The 20755-nt window shown below is 48.3% G+C and overlaps 6 protein-coding genes across 6 annotated transcripts; 2 read left to right on the top strand and 4 right to left on the bottom strand.

Moving 5' to 3' along the window:
* Positions 1-22: 22 nt before the first annotated feature.
* Positions 23-1678, bottom strand: N7471_011461 (xenobiotic compound monooxygenase, DszA family; the record flags this gene model as incomplete). Its single annotated transcript, XM_057284180.1, has 4 exons — positions 23-950; positions 1021-1268; positions 1320-1508; positions 1559-1678. The coding sequence occupies 4 exons, from the start codon at positions 1676-1678 to the stop codon at positions 23-25; spliced, it is 1485 nt and encodes a 494-aa protein (XP_057130446.1).
* Positions 1679-2552: 874 nt separating this feature from the next.
* N7471_011460 (pentatricopeptide repeat-containing protein) lies at positions 2553-5220 on the bottom strand (the record flags this gene model as incomplete). The annotated part of the gene is made up of 2 exons (XM_057284179.1): positions 2553-4331; positions 4420-5220. The coding sequence occupies 2 exons, from the start codon at positions 5218-5220 to the stop codon at positions 2553-2555; spliced, it is 2580 nt and encodes an 859-aa protein (XP_057130445.1).
* Positions 5221-7638: 2418 nt separating this feature from the next.
* On the bottom strand, positions 7639-9344 carry N7471_011459 (putative C2H2 transcription factor (Con7); the record flags this gene model as incomplete). Its single annotated transcript, XM_057284178.1, has 5 exons — positions 7639-7988; positions 8276-8456; positions 8739-8932; positions 9005-9253; positions 9308-9344. 5 exons carry the CDS (start codon positions 9342-9344, stop codon positions 7639-7641), a joined length of 1011 nt encoding a protein of 336 aa, XP_057130444.1.
* A 3078-nt stretch (positions 9345-12422) lies between these two features.
* Positions 12423-12662, top strand: N7471_011458 (uncharacterized protein; the record flags this gene model as incomplete). The annotated part of the gene is made up of 1 exon (XM_057284177.1): positions 12423-12662. One exon carries the CDS (start codon positions 12423-12425, stop codon positions 12660-12662), a length of 240 nt encoding a protein of 79 aa, XP_057130443.1.
* A 3409-nt stretch (positions 12663-16071) lies between these two features.
* N7471_011457 (SGNH/GDSL hydrolase family protein) lies at positions 16072-17296 on the top strand (the record flags this gene model as incomplete). Its single annotated transcript, XM_057284176.1, has 4 exons — positions 16072-16181; positions 16234-16366; positions 16435-16574; positions 16654-17296. The coding sequence occupies 4 exons, from the start codon at positions 16072-16074 to the stop codon at positions 17294-17296; spliced, it is 1026 nt and encodes a 341-aa protein (XP_057130442.1).
* Positions 17297-17724: 428 nt separating this feature from the next.
* N7471_011456 (DEAD-box ATP-dependent RNA helicase DBP2) lies at positions 17725-20366 on the bottom strand (the record flags this gene model as incomplete). The annotated part of the gene is made up of 6 exons (XM_057284175.1): positions 17725-17960; positions 18020-18148; positions 18689-18796; positions 18855-19823; positions 19886-20103; positions 20311-20366. The coding sequence occupies 6 exons, from the start codon at positions 20364-20366 to the stop codon at positions 17725-17727; spliced, it is 1716 nt and encodes a 571-aa protein (XP_057130441.1).
* Between the last annotated feature and the right edge of the window lie 389 nt (positions 20367-20755).

The following is a 20755-nucleotide window of genomic DNA, read 5'->3' as shown; positions in this document are numbered from 1 at the left end:
TCAGATGTCATTAATTTGACAATCAGTTTTCCTCGGTACCGTCAACATAAGGCTCCTCCTCCTGATACACATCGTACTTGTACTTGTTTCCAATATGATCAGACCTGAGCTCTTTCTGTCCCTTGCCAAAGACTTTCTCACGGGCCGTGAGAGGTGGCTCTGAGGGGTCTGGAAGCTCAGGATAAAGCCCGCGTCGCCTCAGTTCGGGGATGAGCAGGTCAACCACCTCCTCGAAAGTGCCAGGCGTGGTGACATAGGCAAGATTAAACCCATCGAGGTCAGCTTCTCGGATCCAACGCTCCATCTCATCGGCAACAGTAGCAGGGCTTCCAATAGCCACCGGGCCAAGACCACCGATTGCAGCCCTCTCAGCAACTACGCGAGGCGTCCAGCGCGGGATCTCCTTGCTAGTTGTGAGTAATGAGTCAAGCAAGCTAGTGACTTTGTTTGCCTCCAATGAGTCTGAAGCCGTGATGTCTTGGTCCAGTGGGATTTTGGAAATGTCAATGCCCGTCCACCCGCTGAAAAGAACCAGTCCTCCAACCACCGAGGCGTACTTCTTCAGCTCCTCGTACTTCTCCCATGCCTCTTCGTCGGTCTCGCCTACAATGGGCGTGAATGTACCAAAGAACTTGATTGACTGTGGATCACGGCCTCGTTCTGCGGCTAACTTGCGGATATTTGCGATCTTCGGCTGCAACACCTCCGGCGAATGGGAAGAGACAAAGATTGCCTCAGCGTGTGTCGAAGCAAATTCCGATCCTGCAGGTGAAGTCCCTGCCTGGAAAAGGAACGGCGTCCGCTGCGGAGACGGGTCGACGATGTGTCGTGTGCTCAATGAGAAGTACTTGCCCTTGTGGTTGATCTGCCGGACTTTATCCGGGTCTATGTACGTGTCTGCTTCGGGGTTGGGCGACAAGGCATCTGGAGCCCAGGAACCCTCCCACAGTCTATACGCAACAACCGCCGAGTCAGTCTTCAAAAGCATCAACCTAACCGAGCTGTGGGCATGCAACTCACTTATAGAGCACCCTCAAATACTCATCTGCCTGGCGGTACCGTTCGTCATGCTCAATTGGACTATCCAGACCAATGGCTTTGAAAGCCGCTTTTTTATATGAGGTCACGATGTTCCAACCCAGTCGGCCATTGGTCAAATGGTCCAAGGTTGAAAAGCGCTTAGCCAGCAAAAAAGGTTGCTCGAATGAAGTCGAGGCCGTGATGCCAAACGCCAGGTTCTTTGTCACTGCAGCCATTGCCGAAATGGGCTAAGCAGAAAGTCAGATTCTGATCGGAACTTTCGTTTTATTGACACTCACGATTGTAGGATCGGTGACCGGCCATTGTGCTGCACGCCGAATACACTCGTCCAGTTTGCCCTCGTAGGTATCATGACCTCCAGTTGTATCTGCCAGGAACAATGCGTTGATTCCACCGCGCTCCAACAGCTTCGCCAACTCTATCCAGTACCCGAGTGTTCGCTTGGTCGCAGACTTGTCTTTGGGATTCTGTGCAGCTGTCAGCGTTTTGGCCCTTCAAATTCAGTTCCTATACCAACCTTCCATTGTCCAGGGGACAGATGTCCCACTGTTGACATGTCAAAAGCATTAAGCAAGATTTGTTTCTTGCCAGTGCCGGCGGCTGAGCCATTCCGGCTAGTAGCCGCACTGTCTCCCATGATTTGCTGTTTTCAAGGTCAAATATGCTTCCTTTCTTCCCTCGCGTTTGAGACTTCCTCGCGCAAGTTCAAAAAAGTTCCGGCGAAGGTCTATAAGAGTGACACAACCCCTCATGTCTCAACCCAAAAACGCTCGGAAGGACGGCTTTGTCTAGATGTACTACCCCCCGCATCATGCCAACTCAGAATTCGCCCATCGCACACGTATCTCGCGCCATCGACAGTTCGAAAGAGGGGAACGACAAACCTCCGAGCCCTGACGGATGAATTCTTAGAACCGCATATGGCGTGCCGTGGACCAAACATTCGCCATCATCCCCATAGTAATCACAACATTATCTTGTGGATATATTTAACCTCCAAGCGCTAATGCCGGCATGACAACCTATCGGACCATTTTTCTAGGCGCAACATCAGTGTTGGTGACAAGTGCTAGCATGTTAATAGGGATGCATTTCATCATCGGCTATCAGATTGCGTGACTATCCTCGTTAACAATCCGACTTGGCAGATGATTACATACTATACCCCTTTCAATTGATCTTCATTATCTAAAATAGAGGATAGAAATGACAGGATAATAGTGATGAGGTTTGAATGTCTTATCACTTGGCAGTTGAAGCATATAGGGGTCGGAGGATGAGGATCATAGATAGATCTTACAATTGACAGCGACACAGTAGCCCTCTGGAATCTTGATTATTGTTTCATGTTAGAAGTAGAGAATGTACCAAATGGTATTATGTACATAATGCAAATATGCAACGCCATCTATAGCCCCCAATGTGTGATATACAAACATAATACAATCGAGACCTCGGTCTCGTCGTGTCAAAGACCACGAATATGATTAAGCCTCAATCTGTGTTTCTCATCAGAGAGAGTCCTCTTGCTGATCCGAACCTTCTTGGTTCCGAGAATTCCGAGCCTCCCACTGGAACTTTTTGATGCGTTCCCGGGCCTCCTCCTTCTGTTGAATCGTCGGGTATACCTTCTTTCTCTTGAAAGTCGCAATAACATCCTTGTCAGAATACTTCTTCAGCATCTTCGAGTCAGCGTCAAGAGCCTTGCGCTCGGCCTTCGAGACATAAGCCTTATAATCAAGCTTGAGGGTATCGTCAACCACCAGACGAACCCGCGACATGATCTTCACGGCCGCCGGACCAGCGACAGAATCCGACAGTGTGTTCTGGATGGCACTCCAGCGAGTCTTCGACTCGGGTTTACCGTTCTCCATTGCCTCGTGCAGCTGGAGGATATATGGCCGTAATGTGGCGATAGCAGCTAGTCGCAGCTTCGCTTGTAGCTTCCTGCCCATCTCATGCAGTTTAGTGGTTTTGGAGGTTTTGGAGTCATCGGTTGTGTCGAGTCCTCTGAGGTGCAGAAGGACGGATGGGTTGGCGGAAAGGATCTGGATCGTTTCTAGATAGCCCTCGAGGACGCGAATGTCAGGTAGGATCAATGCTTTGTCCATCAAAGCGACCAGCTCGTTCGCATGTTGGAGGACTGAGTGGTTGCGGCGATCACGGCGGCAGACACTGAGAGCGACGTGGAATGCTGTTCCGGTTGCTTGGCCGGAGGGAACCATCTGCTCCCGCATGGTTTTGACACTGATTTTGCTGGAGCGAGAGATGCGGAGGAGGCGGAAATATTGGATGTAGGTGAAGGTATCGGGGTCAATGCGGTAATCGTAGTCGTCCAAAGTCATATGTTTCCAGTAAGCCTGCCCACCCTCGGATCCTTGGGTCATGGTGAAACAAGCATTCAGGATAAGAGTCAGTTCCTTGCTGTTTGGTTGAAGGAATGATAGCTCCTCCGCCTGGGGAACGACAGGTTTGAAGAGTTCTGTAAAGTCTTCCTCCTCTTCCTCCTCTTCCACTTCTTCCTCCGCTTTCTCCGTCTCCTCCACTTCTTTGAGTTCTTCGATCAAGTCTTGCTCAACTTCCACGGCCGATTTCAAGCTTTGGATTGGTCGATTGTTTTCGTCTACGAACGGAACATCCTCCAATTTTGATTGCCGCGTAGCCTCTGAGACTTCAAGAGCTTGAGTTTGCTCGGGGGTGATCCTGCGGCGGGTCGTCTTCTCGTTCTCAATGGGTCGCTTTTGCAGTATAGGGACCCCCATGGTTTGCTTGTACAATTCCATGACATTGTAACAGTCGATATCACTACCGCCTTCCAGAAGCAAGCTGGCCATGCCGTTAACAAGTTCATTGTCAATTTTCAAGGTTTGGTTCTTCCACCGCCAGATGACATCGGCCCAAATACGCTTGCCTTCGGTAATAACCTGGGCCTTCCGTTCGAGGATCTTTTCAATCTCATCAGGAGACATTTTCTGTATATCTCTGCGAGCTGCGAATTGGACAGCGTTCAAGATAATGGTGTATGTGGTCGCATCCGGGGCACCTGGTCCCTCTTCCGGTAATTCACCGGCAATTTTCCACAGCCGATCCATATCCCAATGACGATGGCAGACTGTAAGCATAGCGTTGGTGTGAATGATGTCAAGCTTGACTCCAGAGTTTGGTGAACCAATCGAGCGGTAGACAGAGGCGGCAGTTTTGGCGACACCCAATGACCTCGGGGCTGCGCTGAAGCCCTTCAACATGATCGTATATGTTCTAGGAGTAGGTCTCCTGCCACGCTTTTTCATCTGCGAGGGAAAGTCTGTCAGCAACAAGTCCAAACCTCAATCTCGGGCAACTCCCTGGATGGCAGCACCACAGAACGACAAAACTCACATCATTGTAGAACTTGAACGCAGCCTGCGGGTGATTTTGATCCATGCAATATTGCAGGAGATGATTCCAGGCAACATCACATCTCAAGCCCTGCTTTGTTCCAGCACGAACCAAGGCCGCCGCCAGGGCCGGATTACCACTGTGCAAAATGCGCGCGACCCGATCCGCCATTTTGCGAGGGTCATTCAACCATTTCAACTCCTCATTGATAATCTTGGGTGTGAGTTTGGGCATTCCTCCAGGTGAGCCACGATATTTGTCGCTCTCGGGAGCCTCACCATCGGCGGTATCGGCCTCAATGTCGGCCTCAATGTCGGCCTCAACAACTTCTTCTTCTTTGGATGTTTGGTCATTAGAGACACCGTTCTCCTGCGCCTCGCTTTCACCATCCTGGTAATCATAGGGATCGTTCTCCAAGTCCTCGCTTTCAGCAGCCTCGGGATCCAGAGCCTTACTTGCAGAAGTTTCGAGCTCACTATTGTACCGCCCGGTAAGCGAACCCGACGCAATAGCCATCAACATGTCATGGTTCTCCCTAGATTTGACATCCTGGACCTCCCTCCTATTGTCATGCCGACTCTTAAAATGTTTCTCGCCAACATGTCCTATGCGGCGAGCATCGCGATCTTTATCGAAGGAGCGGTTGGGGGAGGAGGAGGTATTATAACGGCGGTAGTTACTTGATGCGAGCCAAGTCTGCGGTAGTCGTTGGGATGCAGTAGTAGCACGGTATTGCTGCGCGGTGAGAAGTCGGCTGCGCAAAGCTCTGTTCACGAGCGACCCCGGAAACCGGAATGTCATGACCGGATTGCTGTGATCTCCAGGTTAAGCTTGTGTCCTGCACAATGCTAGAAAGGAGACACGGATTCAACAATGGCAAAGTGGCAAAATGGAAAAACAAGAAGAACAGATTGTTATTTCCTCATTGCATGTTGGACATGGACCGCAAAACAATTTCGCAGATTGTCCGGACGCTAGTTCATATCGGGCCTAGCCTTTATGCCGGTATATTCAGGCAGTAATACTTTCTGCCTGAGGCATTCAGCGCTCATTGATACCTCAGGTTGTTCGAGGTCCAACTAGACTGCAAGTGGTTTAGTTCCCATTCCTTCAACCCATGTTCCTGCGGGCCTCGACGGGAGCGCTAAAGCACATTTCCCAGGGTCTTCTGTGCGTTTAAGTACTTTACTAGTTTACTAGTTCCCTTGGGGCACCTTGATCTGCGTTACACCCGTGAAGTTAGCCCATGCACTGACCCGTGGAAGATGTACTTTCCTACTTTAAATCAACCTTATATCGAAGAGGATGTAAAGCTTCATATAAACGCTTCATCACTTTCTCTGTCTCATTGATTTTCTATTATTGGATCCTCAATGTTTAACCGAAGCCACAGGTTTCAGATCCTTCATTGTGCCCAAGTATTCCCACGATTCCTTCCAAGTATACACAGACATCAACCCACGATCTAAAAAATCAAAGACCTTGTATAACTAGCTACATAGTAGACATGTCTCATTTACCTACTCCATACTAGTATACTCATGCAGATCAGTCACTACATCCAACCTAGCTAGCGTCCTCCCTAGCCCAATCGGGCTATACTTTGTACGAACTGCACAGCCTACCTAGAGTAGCACACGACACTAGCCCGAAGCTAAGAACAAACCAGTGGAGTACAAGAGAAACAGACTAAGCACTAAGGAATGTGACACTAAGCAATGTGGCATATACGAGGTCAGCTAGGTAAGAAAAGAAAGCAAGCTAGAAACAACTAGGAATAACTCTAAAAACAAAATTACCACCAGTCTCCCCACGATGATCTCGGTGGCTGATACTAACGTCCAACACGTGGAGACGCTTTACTTTACTAGCTTCCTGCCTTATGTATGATGTACAGTATGATGTACAGCCCACATGTAGTGCTGCGCTTTGTCTTATTCGGTTCTAGTCAATGTACCTTGTGCAGTAGTTGCCAGTGCGTACGCACATCAAACGGCGTCCAATGCATGGTATTGTGCTCGGTCCACGGTAAGTGCCGGTACTACTTAGTGCTGATTTTGGTTAAGCGTGGCTTATCTTAAAATGGTTCCATGCCCACGTGGTTGTTTGTTGCCAAAACTGATCTATTCCTACAATTATAAGGGCTGTTTGATTCTCTTCACGCCGGCCATCCGTGTATTTTCTAATGACATTTTCACATCAGGCTGGCACATAGCAGAGAGGAAGACACCTCAATGCATTTTCTTTTCTTTTTCTTTTCTCTTTAGCTATATTTACACTAACCTGCATTTGGCAGATTCCACTTCTTACTTTCTTGCCTACATGTCACTAAAAATGCAGCATCCTTTGCATACACAATTTCGCGTGTGTAGTACACTACATTTGTAACACAGTGATAATAGCCAACATTTAAGCCGATTGCAGAGAATGCACTAGAGGGATAAAGACAAGGGGAAATTAAATAATGCACATAATCAGATTAGAACATAAGTCCGTGGAGCATAATGTACGTTATAGAAAGAAAATGGAGAAAAGAGAGGAGAGAAGAGAACATACTTGCATGTAGCAAAGTTAAGAGAGATAAGAGGAAACGAGTAACAAGTAAAACTAAAACAAAGAACCCCCAGGAAAACGATTTTGGGAGAATGCTGTCGATAATAAACAGATGCAAATCCGCCGCCCAACCATCCTTGAAGCCACGACCCCAGCAAACGGGCAAAAAAAGATAAGACATACACCACGTCTGCATCAAATTTCAAGTAGGAAACAGAACAGAGAAAGGGTGCAGAAGGATAGCACACCCTCTCAGCTCGATGCACTCTAACACAAAAAAAGGATGACAGGTATAGAACAAAGCTGGAAAAGCCACTCTTAGACAGATCAGGAATAAAAGTCGCAGAGGTTGGTATCATAGCACGAAAGACTTGGGAGCGGAAGGATGTGGTGTTGTTGGGGGAATGGGAATCGGAATCCAGGACGAGAACATTAGTCAAGGATGGGGGATATCGTGATAAGAAAGAAAAAGCAAATGCATTTCCGTCCGTGTAGGTCCATAGCGGAAGAGGTGATTATGTGGGAAAGATTATTGCGGATAGTTGGCGGATTGAGTCTCTGGAAGCCGTAGCGAATTTATGGATCAGCGGACAGGTCGGGCGAGGATGCCCTTGTCGAAAGAGAAGTCCAGAGGGTCGATCCTGGTATAGAGAAAAGGCGGCGACATTACTCACGTTGCGGGTACACCGGTCCGCTCTGGTAGGGAGAGTGAGGGTAGTTGGGAGGGTAGGCCATCTGTGCATTGTTCTGGTAGACCATGCCACCGCCAGGAGGACCACCGTACTGGCTGGGGACTTGGCTATCCGCGGGCTGGTATCCGATCGGAGGGAGTTGAGGACGGACTCCGCCGGCGTAAGCAGGCGGCTGTCCGTGGGATGGGTCGGAGGGATTGGGAGGTTCGACCTGGTTGGCCTGGGCAGCCTGGGCGGCAGCACGCTCACGCTCCTCAATAGCCTTGCGCTGAGCCTCTTCCTCCTTCTTGCGGGCCTTCCATTCCTTGCGGATTTCCTTGAATTCTAGAAGAGAAAAGTCAGCAGTGAACTTGAGTAATAACAGCCAGTTGCCAGAATGGGAAATGGCATGGAAAATGCGTGCTAGCGAGGGGACGGCGGAAAGGGATAAGAGGCAAGTTTAGCCTCCACGCCGTCGACCACGCTACTGCGGGCCCCGCGACATCTAGTGTAACTCACTAGCGTCCAACGGCCGGCGCTAACCCGATCCAGCCATTTGCGACAAAAGATTCAAGATCTCAGTCGCATTGACCACCAAACATCTAAAAGCAAAGAAATTGACATGAACCTACCCTCAGGAGTACGCTTCGCGCCATGCGATTGCATAGTCACGTGTGCATTCAAATGGTTTAGAGTACCATATGCTTTCTCACATCCGTTCCATCCACACTTATACATGCGCTCAATTTCCTCGTAACGACGACGAGGACGCTTATGCTGCTGTGCGCCAGGAATTGGGACAAATGAGTAGACCTAGAGTAAAGTAGAGTGTGAATCAGCTTTGATCAAACCCAATAGATTCAAAATCACCCAATCATATCCCAAAAAAGGAAGCGGTTGAGGGGCAGAGCACGCTGTTTTTGACGATCCCTAGGACGGCAGCCTACGGACCGTATAGTCAACCCCAGAGGCATCCAAGACAACAATGATTGAACAAAGTGATAAAGCCTTCAGGCATACCCCCAGGAACCATCAAAAACATACCTTTGGAGTGCGCGGCCCTGCAAGTGCACGGACAGGAGAGGTAGAACCAACCGTTGTGGCCGGGGAAGCGTAAGGTCCCGGCAATCCATGATGCTGCTGTCCATAGCTGTGAGGCCAATCCGGACGCGCGTACATATGCTGAGGCGGAGGGGGGTGACCCTGGTACTGCGCCATCTCATGCCCCTGAGGCTGGTAGGGAGAGTAGGGAGGAGGATACGTGGGGCTGTTGGCCGGAAGCGAGGGATCTATAGGAACGGGCGCGTCAGACTTTGAGTGCGGACTGCGCGGGCCCGTAGGCAAGGTGTTGATGAACGGACTTGTTGCTTGAGCCATACCTGCCGCACCACCGGGTTGGGAGTTGGGGGCGTAGGACTGGGGAGGACGGTGAAGATAGTCCTGGTAGGCAGGCGAACGGGCGGTCGGCGGAGGGTTCAGACCGTAGTCTGACTGAGGGGTGTTGGCCGACGAAATATTGGCGGGTCGGACCTCAGGCTGCGGTGTATACTGCGGCGTAGGGCGGACCTCGGGTTGCGGGGTGTAGTGAGCAGCAGCAGCAGAATTTTGGTCTGCAGGTTTTTGTTCAGAGGATGCGTCGGTGACGGTGTTTGGGTGGTGCGAACCTGGCTGTGCGTACTCGGAAGCGGGCCGGTTGTCCATAAAAGAGAGGATTCGCGCGCAAGGATGCCGACGAATCTATGAAGGAAGAGTTTCTGGATTGGATCTGTGGTAGAGACGCGTCAACACAACATTGAGTCTTGGGAAAAAGTCGGGGAAATTGACGAGTCGGTCCGACACGTTCCAAGCAAGGGGACAGGAGACTAGGTTGCCACGTTGGGATCGTGGCTGACCTCTTCAAATCTGGGATGTTCTTTGTTAACGTACCTTTTTCCGTTCAATTCTTAGGGAATTGATATGTGAAGTTGAGTAGTCGCGAAACGCTGATCAAACAGGTTTGCGCACAGATGCTTTCGAGATAAGAGATCCGAGAGAGCAAAGAGAAGAAGAATAGAAGAGAATCAATTCACAACATTCAAGATATTGTTGGGTTGAAAGCGCGTAGCTTCAGAAAGAAAAAAAAAAAAAAAAGAATGAGGGTTGATACCAAGATGCTTAGATGCTTAATCTTAGTTCGGACGAGGATGCCTTGCAGGTGGCGGTAAGCACGAGGCACCGGGGCGGAAAAATAGCCACGGGAAATACTAAAGAAACTAGAGACTAAAAGAAAAAGTCAGGAGTCAACGCGACTTAGAGCGGCCTAAAAGGTAAGACGATTAGGAGAAAGGAAAAGCAGTCCTCGTGGGATCCGAGGATGCTGTGGATCCTCTAGGTGGACCACGTAATTTTGGTTGGCGATATCGTTGGTCATGGCAAAATTACTGCATTCAAATGTTGCTTTTATGTTTTTTTGGTTTTGATTCTTTTTTGGATTTTTGATTTTTTTTTTCTTCTTTTTTTTTCAGGATTTTGGTGATCTTTTAGTCATTTTTGGTTTCTTATAATATATACATATATAATATAAAAATCTCACCTGTATCTCCTCTCCGTATTGAGGCACATATAGACAGGGGATATGTTGTACACTATAAATACAAAGACAAATTCCGAGGAGAAGCCTGGAAACATTTGAATATATCAGACAGGGAAGAATGAAAAGGAAAATAATAAATAATTTACTTTCTCTGATCTCGGACCATTCCCTTTTTCCACACAATACTCCGACATTTAACTGGCTTGGCCCCCTTTCCCCTCAGTGTCTTCCTTACCGGCTAAGCTTTCCATGTCCGTGTGATAACAATATTTTTTTTTCCCAGTTTTCCTTTTGAAAGGAAAAAAAAAAAGCGGAACCATCCAGGGAAGAAGTGGCAACTTATTTCTCTCAAATTCCTCTATCATTAATAGATTTTATTGACTATGGATGCAATATCATAAAATGATGTATACAGGTGTTGTTGACTTTTGCTAAGGACTACTGGTTAGGTTCCCAACTGGAGGCCTCTTAGTCTACCCGCAACTCGGGTGCGTCGAGGGAGAACCTAGCGTATATGGCCCGTGGGTACCAAGATGTCAGGAGCCAGGGCTTGAGCCTGACCAAGAAGGTGGGCGCTAGGAATGGCGTGCCCGAGGAACCTCAACCGAGAGATGGAACCGAGTCCAAAAGGGGTATAGAGGAGGAGATGCTTGGGGGACACTTACCGTTGTAGGGAGGGAACTAGGGTAGAAAAGGGAGTAGCGCAAGTCGGGGGAAGAAGAAGCGATGGGACTCGGGAAGACCAGGGCTAGTGTGGACGACTAAAGGCAGGCACTCGATCCCTATTTCACCAATAGGAGAAAAGTAGTGGGGTTCTGGTGGAGACTGGAGAAGCTCGGTGGGCAGGCCTGACTTGTTTTAGTTTAGCGCTAAAGTCTACTGCAAAGGTTCAAAGCCGAGGCGGTTGAAGCCGGTGATAGCTTCTTTTCCTGAAAAGGAGGTTCAGTGTTGCACTTTGAATACAGGTATTTGGTACAGAATATACTTCTGCGCAGAACTGCCCTGCATTGTCCATGTACACATACAAAGTACAACGTATATAAAGAGGCTTAAACATCCAAGGTTGAATACCGATGGCCGGGTACATATTTATACCACTTATAGACAACCGCTATGTTCTAACACGCATCAATCGTAGGCTACGTACTAGTCAGGTTCGCGTTCTTCAATGAATCTTATTGAGTCATGGCAAAAATATCTGGTCGCGTAACCGTCACGATACCTACAGACGCGTGAGTGGAGCCAGTGGAATAACAACAACAACCCCCGGTGATCGGAGTCTACAACAATCTCCTGACATCTGGACTTGTCCAAGAAAAAGAATATATATGCTCAAGATCAAATGGTTCAATTCTAGACGGGAAGTCCCGATTCCTATTGCGACCTCGATCTCCAATCCCATGGTACGAGTGATTTGTGATGTTTCTATCTGCCAATTGATATTGACCGTTTCTATCGATCCATATATCCATGTGATAATTATAGTACAAAAGCACATACCACACCAATCTCCGTACCAAGGAAGAAAAGAGGAGAAAAGGGGGCCATCATTTTCCTAGCGGGATTTCCGTGGAACGAGCCCATTATCACCGCCAATTGGTCACGAAACTCGTCAATTTACGAGCGGAGCATTCGGCGGCTCTCCGGTACGATCAGTGTATGTTCAGTGGTCAATCCATAGTGGAAGACAGTATAATACTTACAGTATTTACATTCCCTTTGCACTCTGTACCCCGTTATTTCGTTATTATTCTCGTTAATATTCTCTTTTCAGCCTCGCATTCAGAGATAGTGGGGGAAGACCGTCTACTCCGTACCATCAAACCCCCACTCTGGATAAATGATAAATGCAAGTCTGATAGGAAGAACACGGGAAAAACTAGGGAGAAAATGCTCAAGATGCAAGGCTCTCAGCTCGGAAAACCGACACTCTCTCTTTGATTGATGATTGGCGTTCTCAGGGGGCCGAATCTCACCCCGCAGGCGCGGAACCTCTTCCTCCACTGCCGGTGAGGAAAAAGCAAGTGGATGATTCTTGGTGATTTTTGATAATTATTGTTTATTTCTGGTTTTATTCTTCGCAAGATCATTTGCATCCAACATGGCCTGACGACTCATGTACTATTGTCTGCAAAAGTACGGAGTACGCAGGACCCAGGACCTAGGTACTTTGTTATCAGGGATAAATAATAATCCAAAATCCGACAATGGACAATGGACAAACGGACAAATCCAAAATCAATCGACACCGACAATCTCCAAACGATATGACAGTGGGACCAGACGGACTCCGCGCGGACAACACACAGTGTCCAGTGCGGGATATCCGGTATCGAGGGCAGAACGGGATGATCAATATCAAATTCATACGGCGCGTCAATCATTGGACGCCGCAGCCGCTCTGTATCCAGTCGCGCTGTACGCATACGGAGGTCAACAATCAATAATACCTTAGCCTGTATTCCGTAACACTTCGGACGATCATCCTGAAAGCTCCAGTTGTCCCCAGTTTTCATGTCCTGGTTGCATTTCCCTAAACTCCAAGGTAGGATATTTGTCCAAAGCGTTTCTTGGAGTTGGCAGTATCCGGATTTTTTCTTTTTTTTCTGGCTTATTCATATAATAGTGTAATATAAAGCGCCTTTCGCGGTTGTGGGTTATCGTTTTGATTTGGACTGTAGAGAGAGACACCAAAAGGGAAGAATACTCAGCAGAATTAAATGTCTCAATTGTCCCAAAAGCAGGACCTGCAGACGTTCATCCGTGTCACTTGATGCACGTGGGCCCATTTCTGCATGTTACTTCTTATATATTGCATATTGCATATTATCAAAATACCCTGTATAAAACATTCGTAAGAACAATATAATATCCACTTTGCAAATTTTCTAACTAAATATGGTTAAACGAGCTAATGGACGGGTAAGAAAAGAGGGCGGAAAATGTTCCCACATGGGGTCTGGTCGAGCCTATGTAGAATATACGGGTATTCTCCGGTCATTTCCCAAGCTCTAATAATCGTTCAGGGGGCGATCATTAGAGAAAAGGCTTGGCTTGGTCAATTCTCTTTCCCCAGAACGCCAGAATCCGGTTTTGCTGTGCTTTTTTTTGTTGGTACGCGTTGGTCCCCCAAGCCGAATTTACTCTTTAACTGAGTCCTCGGGTACATTCAAACACAAGAGATAAAGGAGAAAAAGGAGCAATCCCTCTATCCTAGGGTTGATAGTCGAGGAATTGCGAGATGTACATGCAGTAGGCTAAAGTCAACGACCCACGAACTTGCCGAGTTCCTATCAGAGAAATTGGTGTCTGTGCTCTCAGGGCAGATTGGAAGAAAAAAACGCAATTTCCCTGAACTCCACACTTCGCTGGCCAGTGCAGTGATATGTTGGTAGGCTACGCCGGACACAGTAAGTCTCGCCCGCTAATGCTTCGGCAGATCGCGTTGGAGAGACCTGTGCGGATCAGCACACCCCGGATGATGATCATTAAGCTGTTATTCCACAGAATATCTTGAGGGGTCTCTTTATCAAAGGTGTCTCTTTTTCACGTTCAAATCTAGTTTTTTTTATATTTTTCAACAGGGTTGAGACCGAAATGTACAACTTGGATGAAACCTCGGTTAAAAGACATACTGACGTTGGCCATGATCTTGATATTGAAATCTTGAAATGGCAGGAGACAGGCATAATTCCTCCAATAAATGAGACTGATTATTGCAGGGATTCGGATCCCGAGACAGGGATCTAAGGAAGTCCAGCAAAAACATAATGGCGACCTGCCAACCAATTTACCTTTTGAGAAGAAAGTGACACATTATCGAAGATCATGCCCACGATCGTGCCTATGTTATACGAAGACATGTGAAAATACTATATTATTGCCACTATATATGCATAATTTAATTTGGATGTTGTTTCCATTTCCAATACTACAACTCAAAATCATAGATGCGCTCAGTAGTCCCCCAAACCAGAAACCCTAAGACCAACCCGAATCTACCTTTTCCATGCATGTTCTACGTCTGCTCTAGACAACACCACAAAAAAAGAAAGAAGTTAAACACAAGTACAACATATACTTTCTTTTTTACACTTTTTTTTTCCCTGAGTGGCGCGCTATGGCCTGATACAGAGAACGTTGGTCTTACTAGTGCATTCTGGCGCCGGGTCAACCCCCTGTTGGCCGGACAGTCTGGGCGATGCGGCTGGTAAATTTTTCAAGGTTCGGTTTGGATCTGGGCCTGAGAAATGAGTCGTACCCACCCTTGTCTCCGACGTGCATCGTCGGATGAAAACTATTTGTGGCGATTGGTATGGAGCCTTTGAAGACGTGGGAGGCGCTTGTGCATACTGCGGGAATTGGGCCCTCGTCTTACTCCCGTACACTCTTTGACGCTAGTCTGTTGCCCGCACTACTGCATGTCGCTCTCTTAGGCGTCTCTTGAATCGTGTACTGTGTTTTCAGGTGTATTTTTCGTGCCGAGAGCTACCCCAACATGCGGTGGACGTTGTATGCATGCATGCGCGGGATGTAGGTGTATGCTTACCAGACAGTATACCCTATGCAGAATATGGTGTACGCGCATTGATATGTATGCACGTCTCTTTTTGGTGTTTTTCTGGTGGGAATCTCATTTTTGGGTGTTGTGGTATAGTCTCGGGGTGAAGACCGTGCTCCAGAATGATGGGAAATCGGTACTTGTCCTAGCTAATCGCAAAACTATCCATACATCATGGTGCACGTGGCTCTGTATCTTCATGCATTGCATCCTTGTAATAGCCAGGAAATATCTGTGGCTAGCACGGCAATATCTTGCAGTAAATCCAAACAGAGGTTATTGTATTTCCAATGCCAGAGACACAAAGACAAGAATGTATACAACTGTATACAAACCCAACCCCAAAAAATAATGGCTGGTCCCCACTGATCTCCATGTAGCTTTATATATTTGTATTTCAGAGCTTGTTATGTCGTGAGACGCTAAAATGAACCCACAACATAACCTCACTGTGGGCCCTTTAAGCATAAAGCTTGAATGTCGAGCTATGCACGAGCGAAAATCTCGGCGGGTTTGAAATCGACCCCTACTAGTAGTATAATAATATACGTAAGCAAGATTGGCTGTCTAGTGTACATTGATCACAGATTCATCACACACTTGTGTCAAATGAGGTAAGGTCTATAAGGCTGAGGTATCCAGTGCCAGGCCTCTCGCCCCACCCCAGAAGTAACTATACGTACGTGGTTCTTCTGTCATCTTCACTCAATTTCGCCTTCCTTTTTGGAGTCCTTTCGCTGCCGACAAGCGTTCTTTTTTGGCGAGCAACATAGAGCACGAAGTCCTCTGTGACTGGCGTCTGTGAGTATCATGTTGACTCGGAAGGCCACTCTCGGTCGTGCCTCGCGAGAGGATAGTTCAAGGCAACTCGGTGCATTGGTCAGGGTGCAGATTTTCAGCTATTGGAGAATAAGTCATTTAGAGTCTGATATGTGAGAGCCATACAACGGCTTGGGTAGGCTGATATCTCTCTATATGGGGTTTATTGCTGTATGTGTTGTAGGAACATATTTGATGTCTTTCTGTGAGCAACACAAGTTCAGGATTTCATTTCCCTTCCTTTCCCCCACAATTGACAGTGAAGTATTATTAATCCCAAAAGTGCCGAGTAAAATAACTGATGGAAAAATATATTCCGTCAACTCTGCAGAATTACCCCGGACATTGACCATTAGCGGGGTTAGACAAACTAGATCGTCTACTCAGTGATCTATATACTCTACTATAAAAGCATGTCGTAGTCTCTAGGTAACTATATCATCTTGTATGCTGTGTCTACTAATCCAATTGCCACAATGTTTTTCCTAACGACATGCGTCCTAGCCATCGCCTCAGGCACTACTTTCGCTAGGGCAGGTCCTCTATCAAGACCGGCCAAATTCGACTGGTCATCAACCAAGGCTCTGTAAGTATATCGAGGCTTCAAGCTTACAAGCAGCACTGACCCTAAACCAAAGAATCGCCTTCGGTGACTCCTACACCTACGTCCAGGGAACCCTCGGACACCAAAATTTCAGTTTCATTGGAGACCAATTCAGCCTCGCCTATGATGCCGAAACTCTGCTTTCTAACAAGATAGTCCAAAATCAAGTAAGCTTGTATCTTGACACGATTGGACCAAACAGATCATGGCTTAGTTATTAATTTACCACGCTTAGACCGCAACTGCAGAAGGCGGCCCCAACTGGGTCGAATATCTCACAAATTGCGGCGTCCACGAAGGCCTCACCTCACCCCAAAACTGCAAAAAGCAACTCTGGGACTTTGCATTTGCAGGCGCCGACATATCAACCGAATAGTAAGCACAAGAACAATCCACCATATACAATCCACACGCATTCAGCATCCACGAACAACTTTAACTAACCGAAACCAAGCACACCCCTTCACCACAACTTCACAGTCTCCCTAGTGGACCAAATAAACCAATTCAAGCAATATGGCCACCCAGCTCTCCAACAAAAGCTACCAGGCTTCAACAAAGACAAAACCCTAATAGCCCTGTGGATCGGCATCAACGACATAAGCGATAGCGCCAAATACGCCGTCGACTTCCCAACCTTCTACAAAGACCTCACAGACACACTCTTCACGTCTGTAGAGACACTCTACAGCCTGGGCTACAGAAGCTATCTGTTTATGAACCTGCCGCCGCTAGACCGCACGCCAGGGAACCAAGCAAAGAGTAACCCAAGTCCGAACGCCACACAGGTCGGGTGGTACAATTCCGCGCTGGCAGATCATGCGGCTGCATTTGCGGAAAAGCATAAGGAGGCGCGGGTTATGCTTTTTGATGCGCATGCGAGACTGGCGGCTATGCTTGATGAGCCTCACAAGTATGGCATCGTGAATACGACGAACTTCTGTGCTGGGTATGATCAGCCGGATATTGCGGTTGAGTATGAGAAGTATGGGTGTCCGACGTCGTTGGAGCGCTATTTCTGGTTTAATTCGGGTCATATGACTAGCCATGTGCATGAGGTTTTGGCAGGGGAGGTGCAAAGGTGGTTGCAGAGATAGTGTGAGGGTTGGGGATAGGCAATGGCTCATGCAGGCACATTCAGGCTTATCTATATCAATACACTGGCGTTGGTTGAAGAAGATTGAGAAAACACTTGGTGAAACGTTTAGAGAATAATCATTATTGCAGATTGACTTCAGCGAACTCTCTGAGTCATGAAACTTTTTGAAACTAATCAACATGTATGGATTCATCGTGAGAATCCAAGCTCTAGAATCCCACTAGAACTGAGGAATCGAGATCCGAGACCGTGAAAAATCCCCTGAAACATAGGGACGGAAAAAATAAGTAAAAACTATCTATGACATCGAAGATAACGCCGTCCTGCCCGAGTTACGCATGAAGGCAAAGAAATGGAAAAGAGTCTACCGGGATAGCACAATACAAGGCAAAGTGGCTGACTGCACGGGGAGCAGCAGCGAGGCATCTACCAACGACGGTTGCCGCCGACGGGAGCAGAGTTGGAGGCAGTGAAGCCACCACCACCACCGCCGCCGCCGCCACGACCACCACCCCAGCCACCACGGCCACCACCACGTCCACGGCCACCCCAGCGACCACCACCGCCGCCGCCGCCGTAGCGAACCATCTCGGCAAGACGGGGGTCAACCTGCTGCTTAGCTTCAGTGAGGATAGTGATCAAGTCACGAGCCTGCTTAGAGTCTGGAGAAAGGGAGGTTAGTACAACTTCTTAATGTCCAAGACATGCATGGTAAACTTACTGTCAGTGGTGAAGAAGGTAATGGCGGTACCCTTGGCACCAGCACGAGCAGTACGACCAATACGGTGAACATAGTCCTCCGAGTTGTTGGGGTAATCATAGTTGAGCACATGAGTGATGTCGCGCACATCTTTCAGAGGAATTTCGTTAGCAAATAGAACATTAGTGAGGGGGTATGAGGAGTATGGCCATGAAGGACCCTTTCTCCGTCGTGCAGGACTTGATGCATCACTGCTCTCTTGATGGGTTTCTTTGAAAGAAAATCCCAAGGGAAGCGAATCCATGGGATGGCGGTGTTATCGTGGTCCTAGAGAAACCTTGGAAATGCAGCCTTCAACAGTTCAACAGTTCAAGAACAACGCTGTGTGAAAAGAATTTCGACTCTTCTACGAGTCTGTCACACAAGAGATGGAGAATAGAGAATCAAAGTCAAGCTAGAATGCCTGCTGCTGTGCTGCACTGTGAGTCCAAGGTCCTCTTGGCATGAGAACCATAAAGGATGACCAGATGCGCCTGGACGCGGCGTATATACACCGACGTGCTTCGAGAGAGTTGAGCACCGTGCCATTGTATGACACAACGTCAACACGGGTGAGTGTTTTCAAGGGCCCCTTAAGGGGGGACAAAAAGGGGGGAAGGGAAGTGGGAGGGGGATGTAGTTTGTTCATACCAATACCACGCGAGGCCACATCAGTGGCCACCATGATGGGGCTCTTGCCCTGCTTGAACTCGTTCAAGACCCAGTCACGCTCGTTCTGCTGCTTGTCACCGTGGATGGCTGGAAAATATGTTAGTACCGTGCACATGTGCCAGTGGGGAACCCATCGAAAACTTACAAAGCGCAGGCCAGCCGTCCTGACGGAGGAATCGGGTAATCTCATCTGCGACACGCTTGGTGCCAGTGAAAATGATGCACTTGTTGGAGCGGTCCTCCATGATCTTCTCGAGATGCTTAATCATCTTGTCCCGCTTCTCAAAGTCCGAGACGACCTCGACAATCTGTGTGATGCGGTGGTTGGCGGAGAGGTCGGTGGAGCCGACGTTGACCTGAATGTAGTCGTTGAGGAAATCAGAAGCGAGCTGACGGACATCCTTGGGCCAGGTAGCGGACCACATGCAAGTTTGACGATCAGGGCGAATCTGGCCGATAATCTTGCGAATCTGGGGCTCGAAACCCATGTCAAGCATACGATCAGCCTCGTCAAGAACGAGGTAAGTGACACGACGAAGGTTGGTGCGACCAGCCTCGAGCATATCAATCAGGCGACCAGGAGTGGCAATGCAAACCTCAACACCGCGAGAAAGGTCACGAATCTGAGGACCCTTGGGGACACCACCGTAAACACAGGTGTTGCGAATACGGGAGGACTTTCCGAATTTGGTAATCTCAGCCTGAATCTGGACGGCCAACTCACGAGTAGGAGCCAGAACAAGAACAATGGGACCATCGCCGGGGGCGAGGAGAGGCTGGGCGTTGATGTGAACAATAGCGGGGAGACAGTAACTCAGAGTCTTGCCGGAACCAGTCTCGGCAATACCGACGACGTCGCGTCCGGACAGAGCCATGGGCCAACCCTGAGACTGAATAGCAGTAGGAGCATCAAAGCCCTGGGCCTTGACCTCAGACAGAACGTATGCGGGGAAACCAGCCTCGTCAAAGGTTTCGACGGGACGGGGCACGTTGGTACCCTGAATGGCCATCTCCTTCTCCTTGCGGAAGGCCAGAACATCTTCCTCTGAGCGCTCAGTAACACTAGGGTGCTCCTTGTAGAACGACTTCTCGAACTTGGGCATGGTGGCGGGATCTAAGTGGAACCAAAGTTAGTATTGCGCGAACAAACACGTTTGCATGTTGGAATGAACTTACCCCAGTCCTGAGTCTTCAGGCCAGCGCCGAGGTTGTTCATGCGGTCACCACCAGCAGCACCGCCGCCGTAACCACCACCACCTCCACCGCCGTAGCCACCACCGCCGCCGCCGCCGTAACCACCTCCACGGCCACCGCCGTAACCACCACCGCCGCCGCCGCCGTAGCCACCACCTCCGGAGCCACCGTTAGAGTAGCCGCTGTCACCTCCGCGGGAGCTAGAATATCAAAGTTAGCATAAATTCTTCTTCCTGCGATGTGCGGTGTCTCTTTTGGTATTGGTTGGGAAACCAAGGTAGACTCAGAATCCCGAGGCCCAACGCCATCGCAAACAACTGCAGGCTCGAGGATTTTCCCAGAAAACCGTGCATTTGATGAGATAGACAAAGAAGATAAAGAAAAAGTCTCTGTGAGGATGAACTTACCGGTATGAATCACCGCCACCGCCGCCACCGCGAGAGTAGCCACCTCCGTACGACATAATCAAGTCTGCGAAAGGGTGATGTGAGGGAGAGAGGGGTATTAGAATATGAGAATGAGGAATATGAAGTAGGAAGAGAGAAGAAAGAAAGAAGGACGAGTTCACAAGAAAAGGTAGGAAACGGGAACTTGAAAGAAAAGGAAGGAGAAAAAAATAAAAAAAAACTTGCCAGGGGAGGAAGGCGCGAGTAAAAATTAGATTAGGCCTAGCTCCCTTTGTATTTTTCTCGGTATCATCACATGACCAGGCCTGAATCAGGTACCTTTCAAACCGCCTGCCTAAACAGGATTAGCGGGTACTCGCCGCTTGCACCATTTTTGTCTACTTCAATTTTGATTGGTCGCTGTTATCAACTTCAGGCAGAAAAAATTAGGAACTTTTTAAATTTG

The sequence above is a fragment of the Penicillium samsonianum genome, assembly GCF_028829775.1.
Source record: "Penicillium samsonianum strain IBT 33392 chromosome Unknown utg000007l_segment0_segment0, whole genome shotgun sequence".
In the NCBI taxonomy this organism is placed as follows: Eukaryota; Fungi; Ascomycota; class Eurotiomycetes; order Eurotiales; family Aspergillaceae; genus Penicillium; species Penicillium samsonianum.
This window is presented reverse-complemented; position numbering and strand designations above follow the sequence as displayed.